Genomic DNA, 26,997 nt, shown 5'->3' with positions numbered 1-26,997 from the left:
GCATAGGAGGCTCATGCTACTCTCTGCGATCCACGTACAACTTACCATGCACCCCACTGAGAGCGAGAACCCCCAATCGTGACCACGAGGAGGTTACCCCATGTGACTCTACCTTCCCTAGCAACCGGGCCAATTTGGTTGCTTAGGAGACCTGGCTGGAGTCACTCAGCACACCCTGGATTTGAACTCGCGACTTCAGCGGTGGTAGTCAGCGTCAATACTCCCTGAGCTACCCAGGCCCCCCAGTATTGGTGGTTTTAATTGTTTTTGTGGCAGTAATACCCATCTATTGAGTGAGTGTGTAATGAAAGGCTTCAGTTATCATAATGAAACCCATCCTATGGTCCCCTGGTGACCCATCATGGCTCATGGACTTTCCTGTGACAGTGGATAAGCTTCAGTGTGGTATGTGGGTGTTGCACATTTAGCTAATTTGTCCTGCAGCTGACTGCATTTGCCAGCTGCTTGTTTTAAGCAGTGAAACACAACTGTCTTCTGTGGAACACAAAAAGAGGTGTTTGGCAGTATGTTAGTCTAAGTCACCATTTACTTTCATTACATATTTTTTTTCCATACAAAGAACATACATGTTGACTGAGGTGTCATTCCACCTAACACCTCCTTTTGTGTTTCATGGAAGAAAGAAAGTCATATGGGCTTGGAACAACATGTAAATGATGACATAAATAATTTTAAAGTGTATTATCCCTTTAAGAATGAGTAGGTGTGTCCAGACTTTTGACTGGTAGTATATGTGGTTCATGTGCGAGTTGAAAAATCTATGTGTTTATTAACATGGCTGTGTCTATGAAAGGGGTTAATGAGATGTTTAATGCATTAGTTTCTCATGGCCATTATAGGCTCTGCTTATTCCTCAGCAATGAACCATTTCTGGCTTTTATCTCCTGTCCTCAGAGTGCTTTGTCACCATCTGCTGCCATTACCCCCCAGAAGACCCATTCACTGGGTGCTGTTATGCTATGATGCTTTTAGTAAGCTGCAACACATTTCACATAAAAATTAGGTGGTTTACGTAGTTTTTCACATAAAACATTAGTGTGGGTGTTTGCAAGGACATTGCTATGGTTTCTGAGATGTTGCTAAGGTTGCTAGGGGGTTGTGGGTGGTTGCCATAGCATTGCTATTGTTGCTAAAGTGTTCTGAATTGTTTATAGTGAATTGCTGTGGGTGTTCTGGGTGGTTGACAATGCATTAGACAATGCAACAATGCAGTTTCTAAGGTGTTGTTATGGTTGCTAGGGTGTTCTGGGTGTTTGCCATAGTATTGCTATGGTTGCTAAGGTGTTCTGAGTGATTTTTAATGCATTGCTGTGCAGTTGCTAGGGTGTTGTGGGTAGTTGCCATAGTATTGCTATGGTTGGTAAGGTGTTCTGAGTGTTTTTTAGTACATTGCTGTGTGGTTGCTAGGGTGTTCTGGGTGGTTGCTACAGTAGGATGTTGCTACATGTTTTCTATTCTAGGGTGTTCTAGGTTCTAGGGTGTTACTACAGTGTGAGTAATAGTAAACTCATACTTGCCTTAGCAAACTCCACCAATGAGCTTGATGCTGTGCCTGTGGCTCTGGATACCATACTGCATCAGTGCTATAACTGGTAAACATCTTTCTTTATAGTGCACTCATGTATATAATGTATAATTTGTCTGAATTATGTCTACGTAGTTTTGGCTTGAACAAATGTACGGGTTGCAGCGTGAAGCATTTACTTGTTTCCATTAATCATGGTATAAATATTGGGGGGTTGTACTTACTTGTTTTGATTTTTGGGGAGGGTTAACCCCCCCCCCCAATTCCCTCTGGAATCTACGCCCCTGTATGTCTACCATTTTTAGTTTTGTGTTTTCAGGACACATTTTTGCATATTTCCTATGCCTCTTTAAGTGATAATATTATTCATTTATATAATACGAGCTTTCATCCTGTACTTACTATAGTAAGCAGTTCCACCTCATATAAAATGTGCCAGCAAGGTTTGATTCATGTGGATGGATTATCCCTCTGAAATGACACTGAGATTGGTTTTGATAACAGGGCCAGTGGAGCACGAGAAACAAAATGGACAATCACTGGCGAACCTAATGGAGTCCGTACTTTATCGACTACATAAAACACTCTGTTTCTTCTGTTCGCAGCATACACTAAAACAATCCGCCACACTCTTATGCAAGGTTAGCAAAGCCAAAGGGTTATTGCCAATAATTATGGATTGACTTTTATTTCCTTGCATCTTGATTGGATGCCTGTGGTGCAACATGAGATTTCTCTCTTTTTGTGTAACTATAGCAGGAAGGTTTTGAAGTATTTAGTACAACCTTCAATACCTAAAATATCTCCACAGCCTCCTTTCTTTCTTTAGTCACACATAAATGCAACAAACCCTTTTTCATATAAGTTCCCTTTAGTCTTCTACATTTACTAGTTTATTCAACATTCACACTGGAGAGAATATTGTTCATCTATATAACTGTAATCTGGGAACAGAACATTGTTTTCTTTCTTACACAAAGCTGTATCAGCCATCTATTTTGTCTTGTCTTCACCTGTGTTCCTGCAGCCCTGATTTTATAGAACATCTGCTATCTCATCTCTTAGTGCTAAAGTTTTTTCCTTTCTGCTGCAAAGGTCTGTTACAGTGTCCGCTCTCTGTCTAGTTGCCATGCTCAGAATGAGTCATCAATTCACCATTGGCTGGCAACACTCCAAGTCTCTCTATGCAGAACAAATGGACAAAATGGCCTTGTGAAATCTTCCTGCTTAGTCAAGAGCAGTACTGCTTCTCCTTATACTGAGTGCATGATTGTGTTTAGATGGTGTTATTGATAATTGAGTTTCAAAATGTTTGTGAAATCCATTTAGTCTCGGGTATTTTGGTGACTTGCCCTACATAGTCAAGTCAAGTCTTTTTTACACATAAAATGATGCTGTAACAGAACATGCTGAATGTCTTAAAGTCCTCATTGTGTGGTTTAAATGAATTAAGCAATTATTCTTAAAAATATATATTGTCTTTAGGCCCCCAGTGAGCAAGCCAAAGGCAGCTGTGGCAAGGAACAAAAAAACTCCATAAGATTTTATTTAATGGAGAAAAAAATACCTCGGGAGAAACCAGGCTCACCTGGGGGAATATAATGCCAGTATTAGATAGAATGTGTAGTACAAGTCTTGTTTTATGTGAGTAAACTGAGTAAATGTTGGTGGGCAATGTTTAAAACGAAAAGATTTTGTATGAATTGTAAGATTAATGATTGAGGGTCTTTTGAAGTCCATCCCGAATTGATTGCAGAAGTGCACATAGATGATGTGTTCTTTTTTATTTGGCTGATGAAGGCTTTAGTTCGCGTTAATTTATAGTCTACTTATTCCGTTTTAAGAGAGTGTTGTCTATCCTATGACCAAGATGATGCTGGTGTAACCTGTCCCGCTCGGCCTACTCTGAGCGGGATTCGAACCGGCGTAAGCTGGCATTGTAGGCGGGCGCGTTAACGAGGAGGCTAAAGGCTACAGCCTCTAGCGTCAGTCACTAGTGCGCCTCTTGAGGCCAGGGGAGTGAGGTTTACACAAACTCTACAGCTATTACGTACCAGCTAGCTCCCGTTACACTGACAGGTCAGCAAGGTGTGCATCATAGTCCACTGGAAGCTTGTTGCAGTTTAATGTCAGTAAATATAAACCACTGTAGATATAAACAAAATTGTGTGGCTTTTTGCATTATTCTGGTGTAATATCTGTTTCCTTTGCTGTTTTTTTAATTCCTTTGTTTTGTTTTGTTTTGTTTTGCCATTGCAGGAACAAATAAACCAATGAATAAGTTGTTGTTTTGTTTTGTTATCTGTCATTGGAGTTGTTAATTCTGTTGTGCTATATTGTCTTCCAAAATACTCATCTTAAACTTAAATTGATTTCTATTCTATATTGTATCTTTCTCAGTAAATCAGTACGTCTTATACATTAACATAATGAAGTAATCAGAGGAACCATGAGGAACCATGGTAATCAGTTATCCCTTTTTCTGCAATACAGCTTGCATGGAAGATACCACGAGTTGGCTCCACATTTGGTTCCCATGGACTACACCAACGATCCTGATGTTAAAGTCCCATTAGCTCTCATAGTCAACATGCCAGAACTGAAGGTAATGCTCTCAGTTTATTACTTCGTTATTTGCTATTTACTACTTGTCTGATGCAGAATTATTTCAAATATTTACTTGTGTGGTGCAGCGCAGTTCTGAATCTAATTTTTAGCTTTTGTGATGCAACCATGTTCTCAATCTAATTGATTACTTTTATGAATCAACAATTTTCTGAATTTAATTTACTACTGTGATTCAGCAATGTTCTGAATCTAAAGCTAAGCATTAAAGGTGCAGAAATGTTCCCCGTCCCTTGTTAAAGCAGCAGTGACCCTCACTGCACTTTTCGTTTGATATCAAATAGAATAGACAGTTGGGTTTAGAGGGTATAATTGTTTTTTAATGGGAATGCTGGCAGAGCTGTTTATATGACAAAGCACACTGGTGGGAGCGAGGCACATTACACTGCTATGCTTGTGAAAGTTAACAGTCCATGAGATGGTGCATTTTCAGCAAATTATGTTAGAACTTTAGACTTTTCATGGTTGTTAAGATACATACGTTTAATCCTCAAGCAAGTAAGACTAAAGCTTAAGGGGATCGTTTATAGTGTTACCCAATGAGAGCATTAGTCGGTATATTATGCTAGCATTACAGTTGTAATCATGTTGTTTTATAGAGAAAATGGTTTATTAGTTCCATAGTCAAGCTGTTTCAGATAATTCATCATAAGTCTTCATCAAGTGTAGGGCTGATGATAATTCCCCCCAAAGATGACCCCAAACCTTGATTTAAAGAAACATTCCCTTACACAGTGCTATAATTAAATTATTAGTTCACCCATATGACATTTTTGGAATACAATAGGTGAATTTTTGAAGATTATGCTAGTCACTTTTTTTCCCATAAAATGAAAGTTAAAGTGAATAATAACAGTATCGTGGCCATGTCGCAGATACGATCTCACCTTTCCTAAATTATTCTGATCCCTCCCTCAGCCCATCAAAATACATCTTTGTTATGGGTCTAGAGTGAGCCCCATCATATTCCCTTGCTGGAGACATAATTTCACCCCTTAAGCCATCATAGTGAGCAAAGTAGCAATAAAGCCCCTCTCAGAAGTGAATGATGGTGAAGGAGACCACTCAAGCTGGAATTTATGGTGCCACCACAGTTTCCAGTTTCTAATGGTCCTCTCAGTCTCCATAAATTTTCATCTCTGTCCCCTTTGACCCCAGTGAAGTGATTCACAACAATCAGAGGACTGTTTACCTAATTTCTGCCAATAATGACACCTCAGAAGTGTTTCTTGTCATTACACAAGGATGAATGTTCTTTAAGAAACACACAGGCCATGGGGCAACCTTCTATCACCACTGATTCCAGGGCTTGATGCTTAGATACAATCGTGTCAACCAATTTCCAGCTAACAATGTGAAGTCATGCTTGAAGTTCCAAGATAAACAATTCAGTGGTGTTTGCCATCACAATTGCCCCACTTAGAGTTCAAAAAGTATGAAATGTTGGTGAATAACTCATCCCACACTGTTTGTTTGGTGAATTTTGTTGAAAATATAAAAATCTATTTACAGTTAATGGTGCACTCAGTAACCTTTTGCCCGTGTCATCTTGGACAATGACACCTAATGGTGTGGATGCAGCATCATTTAAAATCAATAGTTTTCAGTTACAGATGCCATTGTAGAAATTCACTATTCACAATCAGCCATGATTCATTTAATCCAAGAGAGAAAGTGTCCAATAATAAAACAGTTGCTGAGATTAAGCGAGTAGTATTCAGCTGATCATGTGATTCTAAAATGGCAGCCCCCATGAGGGCACCCCTGCCCTATGTAGAATAAAACAGCTTTTATAAGGACACTGATATGACTAGAGTCCTCATCTCATGTGTGGTGGTCATGATTTTATACATATGTTTCAAAATCACAATTAATTTCTTTAGGAGTAAAACTTTTTTAAAGGGGAAAAAATTACTGAGTGCACTTTTAGCTAAGCACAGGATGTGAAGTGTATTAAAGGAATGTTCTGGGTTCAATACATGTTAAGCTCAATCTAAAGCATTTGAGGGATATTGTTGATTACCAAAAAATTTATTTTGACTCGTTCCTCCTTTTCTTTAAAAAAAAAAAAAAAAAAAAAGCAAAAACTGAGGTTACAGTGAGGCACTTACAATGGAAGTGAAAGGGGCCAATTTTTTAACGTTAAAATACTCACTTTTTCAAAAGTATAGCCACAAGACATAAAGGATATGCATGTAAACATGATTTTAGTGTCATAAAATCACTTACTATCACTACCTTAAAATCACTGCCTTTTCTGTGTAAAGTTATAGCCAATTTTACAACTTCGTTACCATGATGATGTAATGTCAACAAACCCTAAAATGACTGTAAAAATGATGATTTAAACTACTTTACTGTTCAAATAATACACAAGTTTTAACAGAAGAATTAATGCAAGTGCTTTTACAAAATTATAAGCTTCAAATTTCTGTTTAAACCCTCCAAAAATTGGCCATTATTATCCCCATTCACTTCAATTGTAAGTGCCTCACTGTTACCCAGAAAAGGAGAAACAAGTCCAAATTAATTTGGTAATCAGAATTATGCCACAAATGCTTTCGATTGAGCTTAACTTGTATTGAACCCGGAACATTCCTTTTAAGCAGAGTTAAACTTCAGGCTTGACCCTGCTCAGCTCTTTTCCTGCTACTGTTCCCAGAGCTGTTGAGTCAGCTAGTAGTGTAGGGAATAAAATCCTTTAGGCCAAAAGCCAGTAACAAATATATCGGCACCAGTTTGGGGAGTCAGCCTTTTTACATTTTATACATGACTCACTCAGCAAAACTGACTCTGCTGCTCACATGCTTACATTACAGCATAGGCGTATGTCAGAAGTGAAAATCAGAAGTGTCCCGACAAACATTTGGGAAATTAACTTTATATTATGTTTTTATTTTCATTTTAATGACGATTAAAGTTTATCAGTTTCATTATTCATGTGTAAATTATTGTCTGACTGCTTTGGAAGTATTGTGCATATAAACAGCATTGTTGCGTGTCACCTGTTACTTTTCTTAGCACTGTTCAGGATGCACCAATCACAGTCATTTGTGACTAGATTTATTTATTTTTTCTGGAGATTACAAGGGCGAATTTCCATTTGTATCTTAGGCCTAACCCTTAAAAATAATAAATTTAATTAAGCATGATTTTCTTTTACAAATGTTTTCTGTCTAAATAAATAAAAAAACATCCTAAGTCTTGCATGCGGCCCAATGTATTCTACTTTTATGGTCGGTAAGTGCCCTTGGAAGACTTTGAAGTGTTGAATTTAATGACTGTCTAGGTAATGGGGTGGATTAGAGGTGCAAAATTTTAAGATGCAAGTATAACTGCACAGACAACTGATTTGGGATGGCGATATGAGAAAACATTATGTGAGAGTGAGGGGAGTTGGAAAGCAGAAAGTGAGGAAAAATGTATAGCGTCAAAGATTCGCTCTACCCATAATTTTTCTAATTTGCGAAGACACTTTGCACATGTAGCTTTTTAATTTAGCCCACACTTTGTTTAGATCTCCATTTGTTTAATGCTGGATAATACATTTTACAGAATGTCTTTTTATGTCTCTTGGATATCACTGTTTTCTTGATGTAGATCTGCACCAATAGCTGGTGTGTGGTGAGTGTACTGGTGCACTATGGCTGCCGTCACATCATCCAGGTAGATGCTGTACAATGGTGGTGGTTGAGGAGAGTCCTCCTATACTATGTAAAGCACTTTGAGTGCCTAGAAAGCACTAAATAAATGTAAGGAGTTATTATTAATTATTAATTACTTGAAGACAATTGAATTTGATTTGGACACTGTGGTGATGGAGGTGTGACCGAGCAACGTCTGTGGAGAGTGAGGCCGCAAAAGGAAGAACGGTAAGGATTGATACCTGTGGGAAATTATCTCTAACAGCTGTTTGTGTTTGCAATGAGAGCTGAGAGGGATATAAAAGAGCAGTCCAGTCCACCGGAGGAGAGAGAGAGAGAGACGCACAAAGCTGTGTGTGTGCATGTTGTGATAAAAAGCAAACAGTGATGAAAATACTGAAGAGTGTGTAGAAATAAAGACTCACGTGCATTGTTTATCCAGCTCCCGCTTCCTCCTTTGTCTGAGTGTCCTGTGTCACTCGATACAACCGATCCTTGACAATTGTAAAATATGTATATGAGAGTGCAACGTCTTGCTGGAGGTGTTGACCATCAATCACTTTCACTTGGTCAAAGGCGTGCCTAAGGGTCTTGTCTCGTGTCTGCTCCAGTGGGAAATCACCAGCAGGGACTCCTCTAAGGGCTGGGGAAGCCAAGACTTCCCCATCCCTTATGTCCTCCTGACGTGGAGCTGACGTAGATGGCCCTGGCTCTCCCTCCCCAGCCAGCGAGTCTCACACCACACACCAATCTGCTTTGTTGCAGGACCCATCTACACACATTCCCCTTAATAAGGTAGTAAATGCCGGCCAGTTTGTTCCCAAGATTAGTGGATGGGTGAGGCGGGAACTAACCGCAGCCCGACACTATGATTTTGTCTTCGAAATTGAATAGTGACCGTCACTACAGGGTAATTTTGGACATCCTTTTGCACACAGCTTGCGTGAGTCTTTATTTCTACACAATTTTCATCACTGTTTGCTTTTCAGCACAACATGCACATACACAGCTTCATGCGTCTCTCTCTCTCCTCCGGCAGACTGGACTGCTCTTTTATATCCCTCTTAGCTCTCACTGCAAACACAAACAGCTGTTAGAGATAATTTCCCACAGGTGTCAATCCTTACCATTCTTCCTTTTGCAGCCTCGTTCTCCTCTGATGTCGTTCGGCTATGCACCCATCACCACAGACACATTATAGGTTAATTGCATAACATATCGTCGATGCATAATCCAACAAGTTTAGATATTACATATAACATTTTTCCTTCCTATTGTGCAGCCCTATATTGTTAATTTCTAAACCTGTTTATTCTTCAGAGAAAATTTTGTTTACCAAATTAACATTCTTAATACCAACATTTTAAATATTTGTAATGTGGGTGTCTTGGAGAGGAAGCGAGGAGATGCAGGAGTAGATTCCTTTTAATTATAAACATTGGAGTAGGACAATCACAGGCGTGGAAACAGAAGAAAGGCTCAACAATAGTAAACACTGGAGTGGAACAAACACTAAATCTTTAACAATCAAACTAAGCACAACATAACACCTCATAACGGAACACTTCAGGGACTGACCAATAAATTAACAAAACTAGAGGGTATTTATACACAAAGCACTAAATGAAGGAATGGAATACAGGTGAGGAAAATAAGGAACAGGTGGAAGTGATTAGGGCAGAGAATTTTGGGAAATGAAGTCCAAGGGAAAACTTCAAAATAAGAGTCCTTGAAGAAAATGAGTGAGACAGACTGTGACATTACCCCTACCCCCAACCCCCCCCCCCCCCTTTAAAGGGCGACTCCTGACACCCAAGAACGGATGATGAGGGCAGGGTGACGCAGAAGATGAAGGATCCAAAGAGGATGATCAGGAGGCCTAGGGGTGGCTTCAGGGCTGGGAAAGGATCCGGGGGCCTGTGGGGTGGCTTCATGCCTGGGAATGGATCCGGAGGCCTGGGGGGAGGCCACAGGGCAGGGATTGGATCTGGAGGCCTGGGAGATGGCCACAGGGCAGGGACTGGGTCAGGAGGCCTGGGAGGCAGCCACAGGGCTAGGACTGGGTCAGGAGGCCTGGGAGGCAGCCACAGGGCTAGGACTGGGTCAGGAGGCCTGGGAGGCAGCCACAGGTCAAGGATTGGGTCAGGAGGTGGAACCGCTGGAGGAGGAGACTCTGGGGAAGCGGGTCGGAGCCGTGGAAGAGTCTGAGGGCGGAGCCATGGAAGGCGGAGCTGAGGAAGGAGGAGCCATGGAAGACTCTGGGGGCGGAGCCATGGGAGGCGGAGCCGTAGAAGGCTCGAGGGACAGAGCCGTGGGAGGCTCGGGGCTGAGAGCCGTGGAATAGAGTACAGGCTGAGACTGGGGATCAACCTCCGCGGTCGAGAGCTCAGGTAGAGACTGGGGAACGACCTTCGTGGTTGTGAGCATGGGCAGAGACTGGGGAAGAGTCCTTTTCTTTCTCCTCCTCTTTTGGCCAGCAGGGAGTGTGGTTACGGAGTTGGTCGAGGCTACAGGCACTGGTTCTGGGACGGTCGGGGCTACAGGCACTGGCTCTGGGATGGTCGAGGCTACAGGCACTGGCTCTGGGACGGTTGAGGCTACAGGCACTGGCTCGTTAACCGTGGCAGGCTTGGGCACTGGCTCGTTAACCATGGTCGCTACCGTTGACTGTGGTAGGGCATCGACCACTGGAAACTTAAGAGGATGAGCCCCCCCAAAAAAATTATTTTGGGAAATTATATGGAGAGGAGTTACCTTGGGGATAGGGGGCGTGGAAGGCGCGGAGACAGGGGCCGTGGAAGGATGGAGGATGTTCACTGTGGGAGGAGATTCAAAGTCCTCATCCTCCAAACCTACAGTGAATGATGTGCCGCAAAGCTGCAGAGCCACCTCCATGTAGTCGGAGATCGTCCAGTGAGGTCCCGACGGAGGCATCAGCTCCTTCAATTTACTACTCAGGCCAGCCCTGAAGAAACTCACCAGAGCATGGTCATCATAGTGCACCAAATTAGCGAGATGGAGAAACTCACGTACGTGATCCTCAGTTGGACAGTCTCCTTGTTCTAGGAGGAGGATTGCTACTGCAGGCGGTAGATCCATTAGGTTGGGCTCAATGAGGGTCTAGACGAGTGGAAGAGGACAATTAGAGGGATCACTGGAGTAGAGGAGGACGTTGGGAGTAACCGGTAAGTAAATCCGTATTTCTTTGTTGTATGTCAGTCCTTCTGTAACGTGGGTGTCTTGGAGAGGAAGAGAGGAGATGCAGGAGTAGATTCCTTTTAATCTTTTAATTATAAATGTTGGAGTAGGACAATCACAGGAGTGGAAACAGAAGAAAGGCTCAACAATAGTAAACGCTTGAGTGGAACAAACGCTGGAACAAACACTAAATCTTTAACAATCAAACTAAGCACAACATAACACCTCATAACGGAACACTTCAGGGACTGACCAATAAATTAACAAAACTAGAGGGTATTTATACACAAAGTACTAAATGAAGGAATGGAATACAGGTGAGGAAAATAAGGAACAGGTGGAAGTGATTAGAAATGAAGTCCGGGGAGAAACTTTAAAATAATTAGGGTTATTAAAATATGCATTCCTTTTGTCTGAATTACATAATATACAACTAAAATACAACTTGCTTTTTGCAACACACTGTGGACATTTCTCCTCAACAACACTTCCACCTTTGGTGTGACTTGTGTCTCTGCAGAACAAAAATGGGAACAAAAATGAGTTTCCCAATCAGATGGGCATTTTCAACTGCTTTACATGATTTTCCTGCTACATAGTTGAGAAATGCCCATCCTGGTTTGCAAACGCCCACTGATTACAACATTGTAGTAAATCTGTAATCTTTGTGTAATCTGCTTAATAGAACTCTCAATTTCTATTATCCAGGAGAATCCATTCAGGAATCGGATTGTGGAATCATTCTCTGAAGACGGCCAGGGGAACCTCAGCTTCAACGACTTTGTTGACATGTTTTCAGTTCTCAGTGAAACGGCCCCAAGAGAACTCAAAGCCATTTATGCTTTTAAAATATACGGTAACAGTCAGTTTTTATTACCTCATGTACATTCCACAAAAATTTTTAAATAAATCATTAACAAAGTTTTACAATATGACTGTCACAAACCATTGTTTTAGAGTTTGTAATAAACATTTATATTGCAACTTTTGTAAACACTACAGCAACATCATAACTTGAACTAGTGATATTTACTTATCTTTCTTAACTCTTAACATCTTTTTTTATCTTTAGACTTTAACGTGGATAATTACATCTGCAAGGAAGACTTAGAAAAAACTTTAAACAAGTTGACAAAGGAGGAGCTGACACCTGAAGAGGTTATTCTGGTGTGTGAGAAGGCCATCGAGGAGGCTGATCTGGATGGAGACAACAAGCTGTCCTTTGCCGACTTTGAGAATATGATCTCCAGGGCTCCTGACTTTTTAAGGTAAGAATATTGCATTACAGCATTAAAGTTACTTTTATTCTACTGTAGGTATGCAAATTTGAGTTCAGTTTGCTGCAGAATTTCCATAAATTATTATTAAAGTTAGGGTTTTAGTCTACATACGTTTACCAGTTATTTTCTTTGTTTATCCTTTATTAGTGGAAAATGCTGTCATTTAAATGAGCTACTACTTTGTTGCATGCCAGCCTATTATTGTGGTATCATACCATCATTTATTCACCCCAAAACATAATTGTGGTTGGTCATAGGCTGTTCCTGTTCTGAATTAGTAGTTTGTTTCTAGCCAAAAGTAGCTAGTGTATACCCTTTGCTTGACCATCCTGACAGCATGCTGATGTACAGAAGAGTGTCACCCTGTGAAAAAGTCTTTACTAATGATGTATATAATTTAATTGGACTGATTTTACACCAGTTACACGATGTGCCATCATAGCAATTTCATAAGGATTCAAACAGGCTAGAGGCAACATTGACGAGAAACTAGATGCTAAGCTAATAGGCTAATACGATATCTTGCAAGTTAACTGGAGAAAACGGAACAGAGAAATTTTTTATTTAACCATTTATATCTTCAGTTTAATAATACGATATGTGACATATAATGAATTTTTTGTTAGATTTAAATAACTAAGACAACATGAAACAAAAACCAATTGTGTAGGAGTTTAAAAGTTCTTTCAGCCAATAGAATCACTTTGTGATCCAAGGGGGGTATTACTTGGAGTGGATTTGTTGGCTAGTAAGTGTTCCGTGTCATCTTGTGGGATAAAGACAGATACACTTGGGTTAGAGGCATTATGTGTGTAAAACTAGTAATGCTAGTGGCTAGCATTCTTGCTAATTCTCTGCACTGGAAGTACACTACTGTAATTTGGTTGCAGTGCATTTCAGTGTGCTTTATGGGGCAAGTGTCCTTCTATTTTGCTTTTACAGGCCTTTCTGCACTGCACAGTTGTGCTTCACTGAACACATGATTGTGAGTGATGGGAGAGCATTGTACCATCATTTGGAGACTTGGCTTAGCCAAAAAAAAATTACTTTACTGGCCACTTGCAGTTTTGGCAAATTAAACTTTTTGCCCTTAATGCATTTTGCTGACTTTACATTTTTCGCAACCTGTTTAACTTTAGCAGTAACTTTATTGTCATATAGAGTTCAACTAATATGTTGTTCAGCTTGGAAAGGCCCTGTATCCTAACACAAACAATGCATACAATGGGCTATTACTGTCCCCACACAATGCGCCAATATGTTAGTTTATAGGAATATTTTAAGTTATTTAGTGTATAGACAGCATCTATGGAATGATTTCGATAATCAGAGACAATAATTACAATTGTTCTTAGTTTGTAAAACTGAACAGAAAAAAATATATATACAATAATACACTTACAATGAAAGCCCAGCAGGCAAGCATGCCATTTGGTTTAAAAGCAGAAATACTATAAGGGGCCTGGGTAGCTCAGCGAGCATTGATGCTGACTACCACCCCTGGAGTCACGAGTTCAAATCCAGGGTGTGCTGAGTGACTCCAGCCAGGTCTCCTAAGCAACCAAATTGGCCAGGTTGCTAGGGAGGGTAGAGTCACATGGGGTAACATCCTCGTGGCGTGATTAGTGGTTCTCGCTCTCAATAGGGCACGTGGTAAATTGTGCGTGGATCGCGGAGAGTAGCATGAGCCTCCACATGCGGAGTCTCCACGGTGTCTTGCACGACGAGCCACGTGATAAGATGCGCAGATTGACGGTCTCAGAAGCAGAGGTAACTGAGACTTGTCCTCCACCACCCAGATTGAGGTGAGTAACCACACCACCACGAGGACCTACTAAGTAGTGGGAATTGGGGATAAAAATAAAAAATAACAAAAAATAAAACAAAAAACAAAAAAATAAATAATTAAAAGCAGAAATGTCAAGATTGTATTTGGACTTAAAGCACATTCATGAATTGGGAGGTGGAACTACTTTTTTAGGTGGAGAATATTGCGTTGATTAATTTAGTTATGCATTACCGTAATCCGTTCCTGTGGATGGATCCCGCGTCTGAATATACCTACTTCCTTATTATATTGTATGCCAAATACAGTATCTCAATTAAGTTGTATGTTGAATCCTCAGTATTTATAATACTGTCCATAGACATTACTTTGAAAACTAAATAAGTAAAGTTTGTCAAGACAAACTTTGATGTTGGCTTGACAAACCATTGTCTGAAAGTTTAAACTAGTTTTAAGAGTTTTAAGTTTGATGATTATACAGACATTACAGTAAGATAAACTGCCAGCTAGCTAGATAGATCATCAGACAGAGGCTGTTTCTCAGTGTGCATTTTTATGTTCTTACGTTTTCGTGGACTCGTTTAACGTCATCATCCACTGCCGAAGTTCGATTCTAATACTCATAAACATAAGTGCCGGGAATGCATAAAATTACCCAGATGTGTTCTTGATCAGGCCAATATCAAGGATGCATCGAATGGTGACTTGAGCACAATAACTCACTTGAAGTCACAGAAGTCATAGCGGCACTATGTGTCAGACAAAGGACATTTATTGTGTTTTCTTTTTCTGTTGGCTCTTGAGAGTTGTCATACACCATCAACATTTGTTGTTTTTATGGACATCATTGTAAACATTTTATGGGCAAGTAATAAACACATGAAGGAAACGAATGTTAACTACTTTTATTACATGGCTCTCTGGAATACTCTATTCTGACTGGTCAATGGCGCCATCTAGTGGTCTGATTTGTCTGTGTAACAACTTCACATCTGGAATCTAAGTAATAGCAGACCGTTTATCCGGGTATTGCAAGAGATCTTTCCTATTTCTATTACTTTTGTGATCTCTACGCACTTTTTTTAGTAAGCTAATAAAATAATTTCAATAATTTAATATATACCATATCAATGTATAATGTCCATTTATTTATTATTTGGTAAGTAGTCTTGTAATAAGCTGGTTAATGAGCAGTCAGACAGTATTTTTCGCAAAATAAGGACCACCAGAACTCCAACGCAAACCTGAGGTGCAAATCAGCTGTTCAGCAATTTCTTTCTTCTCAAATAAAAACATAATTTCAATGCAAATAGTTATTTCATGTCCATTTACCTGTTTATTTCTCAAGTCGTCTTGTTATAAGCTAGATAATGAGCAGTCAGATGGTAATTTTCGCAAAATAAACACCAACAGAACTCCGATGTAAACCAGAGGTAGAGTTCAGCTGTTCAGCAATTTGTTTCTTCTCACATAATAACATAATTTCAATGCAAATCAATATTTCATGTCCATTCATCTATTTATTTGGCAAGTCGTCTTGTAATAAGCTGGATAATGAGCAGTCATATTGTCATTTTTGCAAAATAAGTCAACAGAACTCTGACGTAGCCAGAGGTGGAATTCAGCTGTTCAGCGATTCCTTTCTTCTGAAATAATAACATAATTTTAACACAAATCAATATATCATGTCCATTTATTCATATATTTGGTTATTAGCTGTGTAATAAGCTGTATAATGAGCAGTCAGTTACTATAGCAAAATAAACCCCTTCAGGGTGATCCAAGTCCTGATCACCCTGTCTGGGTTTATTTTGTAATAAAAACCAGCTGACTGTGCACTGTCCCTTACTTATTTTTTCACTAGTCACTTGTACTGCAAAACCTCACTGGTGTGATGATAAAAATACTGTCAGTGGTGTGTGATAATGCCAGCAGTTCTGTCACTGGATAAAAATGTGCTGGGATGGGCAATTGCTCAACAGGAAGATCACAGCACATCTCAAAGCTCGCAATAGATGCATTCTACATCCTTCTGTTCTTATGAGTTCTCTTTCCAAAGTAGCTTGACAAGATTGGTCTTCATAAGAATCTGTTCTTTGCATTCTTATCATTGAGAAAGACCCAGTCTGTCACTTAAATAGTCAGATAAACCATCAGAGAGAGAGAGAGAGAGAGAGTGAGAGAGAGAGCAACTTAAAGCAGCTCAAAGGCCTTTTGTGGGTTTGTTTACATTTGCATTTTTTACAGTTGGAGTTTGAATTAACAAGCATTCCGTTGGCCCGTTTGAACTTTCCCTCAATGTAAATGTATGGGATTTTTCAGATTTTTGATTGTCCGCAGTGCTAAAACCGTAAGTCTGATCAGTTTGAAAAGACAGATCATACTAAGTCACAGCAGTGTGAAGGTCTGTACCAAATTTGGTGGATGTAGCTTGAAAGCTCTAGGAGGAGTTAATGTTAGACATTTTGGTCTCAGTTTAAGTGAAAAAGTCCTTAACCAAGTTTGTAGAAAAACAGTATTTATTCTAGTCAAGCCAGCATAACCCAGAATATTCCTTTAATTGCAATAAACTGTATATTAGCTCGCTAAATAAACAAAGTACAACAGTGTCTGCATGATTCAGCATTTGAACACTTTAACAGGAACTTGTCCCTCTAAGTCTCACCTCACAGACACATTCATAATGGGATTTAAAGATAAAGTTAATTTATATATTGTGGGTGCTCCAAGAAACAGATTTAATCTTGTTTTAATCTGTTGTGTTTTCCCAAAAGAACTGCAGTGGTGTTGCATATTCATTGGATGTTCTAAACATCTATTAAAATGACACTGTAAGGTAAAATCAGGTAAAAACTTCTGTTTAAGAGAATGATACAGCACTTCCCCCAAGTGAAACATGCACAAGTGGTTAATGTTTAATATTAGAAGATCTGTGACAAAATGGAACATAATGGAACATTTCTGCTATTTTGCTATTCTTCTTCTGGTGGATTTCCAGGTTCATTTTATAATCAATTCTGAATCCATTATCAAAATGTCATCAAAAGCCATCTTCTCCTCTTCTCAGTTCTTTTCTAACACTTTTTATTTTTATCTAAGTCTTTATGCTCCATTTCCATTCTCATGCTGAAAATTTTCAGTGAGACACCAAAAATTTACTCAAGTGATCGGGAATATAAATGTCAATATCCTGGAAAATATATCCTGGGTTTTGTCACGTTTGGGCCACTGCTATGAAAAATGATCCCATTGCTCTAGGGGCATGAAAGGGCTTAATGCAATCTTGGTTCATGTGCTTTTATCTGTAATCTAATATGCTGTTTCTCTTGTGCCCTCTTTCTAAACTGCAGCACCTTCCATATACGAATCTAAATGGCTTCAATGGAAGACACCGATCCTGAGGTTCCTAGGCTGATCCAGAACTTGAATCCACCTTGAACAGACATGTACACATCGGAGGATAAATGTCTACAATTGTTTTCCTTTCATTTTTGCACTGGAAGCACACTTGACATTGAGGATTAATGACAAGTGCATGGTTTTTTAGCCAGTGGAAAACTTCAAACATTGGTTCAGAAATCCCTTTGTGTTTACAGAGAGAGGAAACAGGATGGCAAGATCTTTTGTGGATTTGACCTGGTTGTGGACTACAGCCACTCATATGGGGTCCTACAAATGTTCTCCTTGGTCTAACAATGTCTGTGGCACATTGGAAACAATTTTGACTCACTCTCCTAATTCTAATGACTCGTCTTTGGGATCAAGTAAATCATTGGACATTGTCCATCCTAAATGTTAAAGAGAGAGTGAGTGAGAGGGCTACAAAGCACAGCACTGGCATCGATGTCACTGAGACAGTGTTTTCTACAGCTATGCAATCTTTCTCCATAAAATGCATGAATTAGATTATGTTTCCCCCCTTTTTCATTCCCTAATGTCCCTACAGCTTTGCCATTTCAAAACTATCTAATTGCTTATAGAACTGGAGCATGACGACAATCATATCTCAGTGTACTCCAGTTGAATGAAGGGCTCTATCATCATATATTTCTCTCATTGTCTTATACACTGTCATTCACTCTCCATGTATTTGTTCTGCTTGCGATTCCTGTATCCCTTCTGTCCTAACTTGAGGTTTTAGCGTCAAACTGTCTCTTACCTTTTACTTTTTTCAGTATTTGATGTGATAGAGGGCATTTGACTTAACTTTTAATAAATGTTTTTCTGTTGATTGTTGACTGAGTGCATCTATTTATGAGATTGTTGGGGTAAATATATATGGAAAATAGTGAAATTCTTGATTTCTGCCACTGGGAACAAGCCTCTTTCATGTACTCATGAACGTACAATGGACGTTAAGATTTTCACTGAAAAATTACTTAAATTTCAGGTTGTTTCTCAACAAAACTTATTGTATGCCTTCTGAAGACTTGAAATATGATGCATGAGTCATATCGACTACTTGTATGATACTTGTGGGTTCTTTTTTAAGCTTTAAAGAGAGTTGCTATCAACTGCCATTGTCTGAAAAGACAGACAGTGATAGACTTTTGATGCCACTATTTAAAATATTTGCATTGTAGATCAGTGGTCGACCGATATGGGTTTTCAATGGCCGATGCCGATACGATATCTAGAGAACAGGATGGCTGATGGTTGATATAAATGTTGATATACACTCACTAAGCACTTTATGAGGAACACCTGTACACCTACTTATTCATGTGATTATCTGATCAGCCAATCATGTGGCAGCAGTGGAATGCATGAAATCATACAGATATGGGTCAGGAGTTTCAGGTAATGTTCACATCAACCATCAGAATGGGGAAAATATGTGATCTCAGTTATTTCAACCATGGCATGATTGTTGGTGCCAGATGGGCTGGTTTGATTGTTGGTGCCAGACGGGCTGGTTTGAGTATTTCTGTAACTGCTGATCTCCTGGGATTTTCTCGCACAGCAGTCTCCGTCTTTTGGATGAGAATTTAAACCGAGGTCCTGACTCTCTGTGGTCATTAAAAATCCCAGGACACTTCTCGTAAAGAGTAGGGGTGTACCCCGGTGTCCTGGCCAATGGTGAATGGGCTACAACAGCAGAAGACCATGTCGGGCACTTTTTTAGGACCATAGTGTTCCTAATAAAGTACTCAGTGAGTGTACATTAGACAACAACAAACAGCAAATCAAATGGACACAAAAATTAAGTGAAATTAATCTTTATTTTACACAATATTTTCTCAAATTCATTTAAACTTGAAAATAAAAATTCCCTTGAAAACAGAAAGTGTTAATTATCCATTGGCAAACCTGTTGGTAGATTTGGAACTTACACAAGGGAAAATTAAAACTTCTGTTAATTGGCTAAGAGAACCCTATTATTGGTGCCAATCATCACAAAATAGCCAAATATCGTCCGATTAATCGAGCTGGCCGATATATCAGACTATCGCTCACTACTGTAGATTATATTTGAAGCACTTTTTACAGATTTGGGGACCCATAACCTCAATAGTAATCAGCTCAATCTATATTTCCCTTGTCAAGACTAAAGAATTCAAACATTTGTAACCCCAGTTCTAGTCCAAGCTGATCCTTTGTCCTCCTTTGTCCTCCTCTTCATCTAGTTGAGGCTCCATGCAGCAGCAAACCAACCAGCCTTAACAATAAAGACAGGCCAACAATTATTCTTCAGCCCATCCTATCGTATTCCACTTTAATGACTTTTTAAGTTGAATGAGATCGTTATGAACAGCGCTGCTTCAGCACCCTTATGATTATACTCAGCGCACTCTCAGCCCGGTAAATCTCCACTCAGAGATCACAGCACAGAGCTAAGCCTGGCCATATTAGTTCACTTGATAATTTACTGGGTCAACAAATTCATGTCCTATTAACAGGGTTCAACATTGATTCAAAATGCATTCGATTTTGTCTTGCAGGGAGATGATATTGTTATGATAGTGAATGTACATGTTAAACTTTGTTTTTGTTGAAGAATGGGTGTGTATGTTCCTACTGATCTTGTTATATAATACGTTGTATAATGGCCATATGATGTGGCACTAGGGAGCCATATACTGCATTATATGTGCAATGGACAGAATGATGATTATAACTAGATAGGGAAAATTTATGAAGAAAATGTGAATGGTGCTTGCCCATGCAAAACATGAGTGATTATATATGCATTGCTGTGTGGTTGCTAGGGTGTCCTGTTTGTTTGCTGGGGCATAACTAGGTGGTACCTAGGAATTCTCCAAGACTCAGATTTAATCTTGTTTTAATCTGTTGTGTTTTCCCAAAAGAACAAACCTCAGTGGTGTTGCATATTCACTGGATGTTCTAAACATCTATTAAAATGACACTGTAAGGTAAAATCAGGTAAAAACTTCTGTTTAAGAGAATGATACAGCACTTCCCCCAAGTGAAACATGCACAAGTGGTTAATGTTTAATATTAGAAGATCTGTGACAAAATGGAACATAATGGAACATTTCTGCTATTTTACTATTCTTCTTCTGGTGGATTTCCAGGTTCATTTTATAATCAATTCTGAATCCATTATCAAAATGTCATCAAAAGCCATCTTCTCCTCTTCTCGGTTCTTTTCTAACACTTTTTTTTAATCTAAGTCTTTATGCTCCATTTCCATTCTCATGCTGAGAATTGTCGTGCAAAACATGAGTGATTATATAAGCATTGCTGTATGGTTGCTAGGATGTTCTGACTGGTTTCTGGGGCATTACTGGGTGGTACCTAGGAATTCTGGGTGGCTGCTAGATGGCTGTTTATTGGCCCAATTCAAAAGAGCCCACCACCATGTATCTGGAATATTCTGGTCCTTTGAAATGTCTGAAGTCACTACTTTTTTTTTTTATCATTCATCAAGTGAAAACCATATGTCTGTTCTCTTGAAAAAATAATAGCACACCTCTCTTTAACAAGCTTTGAAATTTGAGGGACAGTATCATTCATGTATATGTAACCAGTCCTGCCGACCAGCTCCGAGCGGGATTTGAACCGGGGTTCTGGCATGGGAGGTGGGCGTGCTAACAAGAAGGCTAAAGGCTACAGCCCCTAGCATTAGTCACGCTAACAAGGAGGCTAAAGGCTACAGCATCTAGCATCAGTCGCTAGTGCGCCTCTTGAGGCCAGGGGAGTGAGGTTTACACACTGCACAGCACATACCAGCTGGCTACCATTACATCCATAATACAAACAGTGTGGGAAGAGTTACACATCAAAGTTTAATACTTAAAAAGCTCCGATACACTCACAGCGAAGTTTTTCTTCGCTCTGAGCTAGAAAGAAGGTCAAAACAGTGGAGCAACGGTATACTATTTGCAAACATTTGGACACCACCCACGCCACTGAGGCTGGCATTTAGATGAGCATTTAAATATAAGACGCACACTGTCCGGTCAACAGACTCCATGTAAAACATTAACTAGTGTGACATTAAAATGTGTTATCAATGACTACCTGCCTCATTCTATGAATAGAATCTACATGAGATCAGTAAAAAAAAAAAAAAAGGAGCTGTTTTAACCATTTGATGATGATTTAAAGTGTAATTTGTCATGTTTCCATTCTGGATTTAGCTAATGCTAATGCTAACAAGTTATACCTGGTCATAACATGCACCTGTTACCCTCTGTTATAGTATTTTGTGATGAATTTTGTATAAAGAATTCAAGTAAGATCATGAAAAAAGGTATATTTTTTTTAAAGACAGACATAGATATACCTGCAAAGACAAGTGTTTAAAAGAGTGGCAACTCTGCACTCCAATGTGTCAAGTTGATGGTGACTGATCTCAACCAAGTGCAAGAAATTAACCGGAAAAAGATGCTGGTGTCAAAGTAGGTGAAGCCCTGGTTCACACACAGGTTTTTTCTTCAAATCCCTAAACCTAAGTTTGAGCAATACTGATAGCGGTGCTTGCTAAGATAGCAGTATAGAAAGATACATCTGTTTAGCAAAAATCTGCCATTGAAAAAAAAATGCAGCTAAATAATCATAGGCACTAAATAAACATCCAATAGTTAAAACGTTTTTTTTTTTTATTTCTTTTTTTTATTATTATTGTTAGCAACATACTTTGAGATACTTGTACCAGAAACAGCTAAAACTGGCTTTTAAGTAAACACAAATGCACTTGGGCCTTTATTATAAGTAAAATAAATCCCATTCACACTGCTTATGTAACCATGAAAATGGTTCTCAAGACACGCCTGGATGGATTGGTGAGGAACCAGTTTGGCGATATCACAGCAGTCTGCAGTCATTAAAGAGCAGGCGGCCTGTGCTAATATGCCGTTAATTCCTCATCCCGTTACCTCCAACTCCCTTTATGAGGACTGTATTAAAACTCCAGCGGGATATACAGTATGTGCTGATGATGCATCTCCGTTAATTACACCCCTCACCCTGAGCATCTACTGATTTAGATCAGTGCTTCTGTTCCAGTCTGATACAGCCATGGGCTGCTGACTGTAATGTAGGCATTAGAGCATTGATTCTTCTGGACGTTGGGCATAAAATGGGGTGTCAGCAACTCCTGGTTCTCTCACACATGCACACTGATTCACACACACACTGGGTGTGCTGGCCTTGGCTGCCCTCTAATCTTATTTGCCCGCTGAGTCTGGCCAATATGGCATCCAAAGAGTTGCAAAACAATCCATACTAATGTTTTTTTTTATTTTTATAAATCAGTTCGATAGCTTTTAAAACAAGCAGAGTGACAAATTTGGATGAGTACAGATTGCTTTTTTTGGGTTGTATTCATTGTTTCCTGTTAGGGTTTTAGTGAAATTGGAGGATAAGTATTACTGGATGTGTTAGTGTAATAGCTTTCTTGTCACTAATGTAAGAACAGTAGGCTAATGATCAATAATGATAAACATAGAAACAAATGTGATATGTTTGTCTACCCTGTTATATACACTGGCGGCCAAAAGTTTGGAATAATGCACAGATTTTGCTGTTTCGGAAGGAAATTGGTACTCTAATTCACCAAAGTGACATTCAGCTGATCACGAAGTATAGTAAGGACATTACTGATGTAAAAAACAGCACCATCACTATTTTAAAAAGTCATTTTTGATCAAATCTAGACAGGCCCCATTTCCAGGAGCCATCACTTTCAACACCTTATCTTGAGTAATCACGCTAAATTGCTAATTTGTACTAGAAAATCACTTGCCATTATATCAAACACAGTTGAAATCTATTTGGTTCATTAAATGAAGCTTAACATTGTCTTTGTGTTTGTTTTTGAGTTGCCACAGTATGCAATAGACTGGCATGTCTTTAGGTCAATATTAGGTATAAAATGTCAAAAAAGAAACAGCTTTCTCTAGAAACTCATCAGTCAATCATTGTTTTGAGGAATGAAGGCTACACAATGCATGAAATGGCCAAAAAACTGAAGACTTCATACAAATTTGTACAATGCAGTCTTCAAAGACAAAGGACAAGTGTCTCTAACAAGGACAGAAAGAGATGTGGAAGGCCAGATGTACAACTAAACAAGAGGATAAGTACATCAGATCTCTAGTTTGAGAAATAGACGCCTCACATGTCCTCAGCTGACAGCTTCATTGAATTCTACCCAGTCAACACCAGTTTCATGTACAACAGTACAGAGAAGACTCAGGGGTGCAGGCCTTATGGGAAGAATTGCAAAGAAAAAGCCACTTTTGAAACAGAAAAACAAAAAGAAAAGTTAGAGTGGGCAAAGAAACACAGACATTGCACAACAGATAATTGGAAAAGAGTGTTATGGATCTTAGGGTAGGTTTAATGGTTAGGATTAGCGATAGGGTATGATTGTTGTCCGTTGATTGTTTAATATGAATGTTGTTCCAGGACCAGTACAGGAAGTTGATCTAGAAACATGTCTTTTTGCTAATAAGATGTTAAGCATGGTGCTAACAGTAGAGAGAAGGACACATTTGATAGAGCGTCTCTCATCTTTGCCAGCTATGTTGTCTACAGTGTGTTCTAACCCTTATTACAATTGATGCTCCCCACAAAAACAAGAACAGTCACTTTTGGCAGCTTTATTGTCCCCTTTTAAATTAAGATCTTGTCCAACATCATTTTGTCCCTTGAGTTTGTCTGCAAGTGTGCTAGTCTTGCTTCTCCAGGGAGTAGGAAAGGCCACTATAAATTTCCTCTGGACATTAATCACCCATAAGGATCACAGCCCTACATTTGAGTGAGGAATGAGTGAGGAAGTTTGTTAGGAATGAGCTAAAGTTGATTAAAATGCTTTGTGTTTGTGCAATAATGTATAGTCACTGTATATTATGGAAGCCCGTTTTGTCCATGGTTTATCACTTTTCTGTCTTGTTTTCTTGTGAACACGACTTCATTTTCTTATGATGTCAACATAACAAATGTTGTTTTCACGTGATAATTGCTTAATTTTCTTGAGATCTCAACATAGCAAATTATTGTTTCCTCATGATCATCATAGGTGAATTATGGACCGGGCCAACGGGGCCAGTGCCCATGGGTCCTTGACTACCAGGGGCCTGGGGGGGGGGTTCTCATGGCCCATTAACTTTGAAAAAAAAAAAGGGCACTGTGACTATGAGAGCCCCCAGCCCTCTTATAGGACACTTTTGTCTTCCTGTTTCTAATTACATTTTTTGAGCCGATCTTTAATCTTATAATGCCGCCTGGTGAAATTTCCGTGCTCTCCTGGAAGTAGAAGACCTTGTAAAATAATTTCCAAAATAGCTAACTTCATATTTTGATGCACTCATCTTTTTTATGTGAAATCTTTGCTGGCTTTGTAAGTAAGTAAAATTAACAATAACATTTATCTTGTTACTGATAAGTCAAAATTAGTATTTATTGAATTCAAGCAACATGTGCTTAAAATTTAATTATTTATTAACAGGTTTTATAAATATAATTTTTGGACTATTATTTCATATGTTAGGCTTTATATAGTTAAGCTTTATTCTTTGTATAAAAGGGCTGTCGAACAAAAATGTTTATTATACTATTCATTGCTCAACTCATGTTTGCCCTACATTACAAAAAATAACTTGGCTTAGGTGGTTGGGAAAAATAAAATATTGATATTTTACTTTGTATGGTTCAAAAGCATTGATTAGCATAGATACATAAAGTTTGCTGAGACACATTATAATGAGAAAGAAAGATAGATAGAAGAGAGCATCTTAAAGCAGATTAAAGGGCTTGTGTGTAAGTTTTGACAGCTAAAGTTTGAAATTATGAACATTCCAAAATATTCCAAAACAGACTTGAAGCTCATTTAAATATTTTGTCAATTTAATGTAGTCTGGGGGATTTTTGGACACTTTGAAAAGGCTTAAATGATGCCTTAGCAGGGCTTTTCAATGAAAGAATAACAATGGTAGCCAAACCCCACATCTTTCAGCCCTTCAAAGCTCTCACAATGGAGGGTAAAGTCTTTGAAGGAAATAGGGTGTAGGGATGATCACTTCTGAATGGAACGCACCCCATCATTCAGATGATTTAGAAAAGATATAGCAGTGCGAACCAGAACTGCCTGAACTCATTGCCGAATTTCAACAAACCCTTGCATTGATACTGTAGGAGCCTACTGTATTTGTTAAATTCAACAATATTCGAAAAAAAATTGGCCCTGGGGCCCTTGCTAGTCATAATCCGTCCCTGATGATCATATCTTAATTTTCTCGAGATCACGACATAACAAAAGTTGTTTTCTTGAGATCACAACTTAAGTGTTAATAATCAGTTCTTAATTTACTCTCAGACATTGTTTTTATTTCTTAACAGAACACAGTGACTTCTTAACTCATATGTGAATCCTTTGAGCCTTCACTTGGTTATTACTTATCGTTAATAATAAATTGTATTGCTTCAAAACGTTGTCACTCACAGCGGCTTACAAGTTGCGCTTAATTTTTTGAACACCTGTACAGAAGCTTTGAGTAACAAACCCACTACCATTCACTACTCCATGGATAGCAGATGATGACTGAGAGGTGCAGGTTAGCAGGCTTGAGTTTCACTTGGCAAAACGGAGATAAAATAATGTTCTTAACCTTGAGAAGCCAACTGTTGCGATAAACTGAAGATGAAGATGCTGTGCCTGTGATTATGAGGTGCTGCAGGTGCGAAAAGGTGTTTGCTCCCAAGAAATGTACGTTGAAATCACGAGAACACAAGAGAAAATTAAGTTGTGATCACGAGAAAACAAGACAGGAAAAAACTAAAAAACCAAGGACAGAATGGACTTCCGTAGTATATGCCTCGAGACTATAATCAATAATAGGCATATGATTCTTATAAACCAATCAGAAAAAATTCTATTCAACTAGCTTACAGCTTGTTTTTTTTTTTTGTTTTTGTTTTCTTCCAATAAATAAGCAACACTGAGCCAAGTGAATTGGAACATTAAGGCTCGAAATATACCCTGTGCAAGTATATGAACGGAAACGCTATGCAAGCTTGATTTCAAATGTTGTGAATGAGTGCAATACACATTATCAGAGTTGCCGCAAGGAGCACAGTGGCAAACATTAGAGAACACTGTCTTCTATAGCCATTTTCCCTTTTTGAGTCAGCTACTCTCATAACGGAACAGCAGATTAAACAGAATCTTGCTGAGCAAGCTAAAGTTGACATGTTTATACAAAAGCTAACAGATAAAGCTAACCCTTTCAACAAAGTGGACCTGGAATAATGTACAACAGCAGGCATGAATAAATTCATAGGCAATTAGCTTTTTCAAGTAACCTAAAGCAATACAGATAATGGAACTCATTCCTGTCAGGATATATGTCTATGCTATCTGGGTTATGCTCTCAGGCACAGCAAAGATGCTAACTGTTTGCAGCAAGTGATGCAGTGTTTAATGCACATGCTCTTAATGTTACAGTGTGA

At 39.0% G+C, this 26,997-nt stretch overlaps 1 protein-coding gene across 2 annotated transcripts in view; it reads left to right on the top strand.

The window, feature by feature from the left end:
* Nucleotides 1–18,268, top strand: part of LOC127436219 (calcium and integrin-binding family member 2-like) — a 34,986-nt gene extending 16,718 nt beyond the window's left edge. Inside the window, exons 3-7 of one of the 2 annotated variants that reach the window (XM_051690246.1) lie at nt 4,040–4,151; nt 7,772–7,837; nt 11,722–11,869; nt 12,086–12,281; nt 17,430–18,268. In XM_051690246.1, the coding sequence (XP_051546206.1) occupies nt 4,040–4,151; nt 7,772–7,837; nt 11,722–11,869; nt 12,086–12,281; nt 17,430–17,451 (544 nt within the window). In that variant the 3' untranslated portion in view covers nt 17,452–18,268. The remainder of the gene's footprint in view (nt 1–4,039; nt 4,152–7,771; nt 7,838–11,721; nt 11,870–12,085; nt 12,282–17,429) is intronic. The other variant, XM_051690247.1, reaches the window with a different exon arrangement.
* Nucleotides 18,269–26,997: the final 8,729 nt, after the last annotated feature.

Source organism: Myxocyprinus asiaticus, chromosome 46 (assembly GCF_019703515.2).
Source record: "Myxocyprinus asiaticus isolate MX2 ecotype Aquarium Trade chromosome 46, UBuf_Myxa_2, whole genome shotgun sequence".
NCBI classification, from domain to species: Eukaryota; Metazoa; Chordata; class Actinopteri; order Cypriniformes; family Catostomidae; genus Myxocyprinus; species Myxocyprinus asiaticus.
The sequence above is the reverse complement of the archived record's forward strand: the minus strand, read 5'-3'. Positions and strand labels throughout refer to the sequence as shown.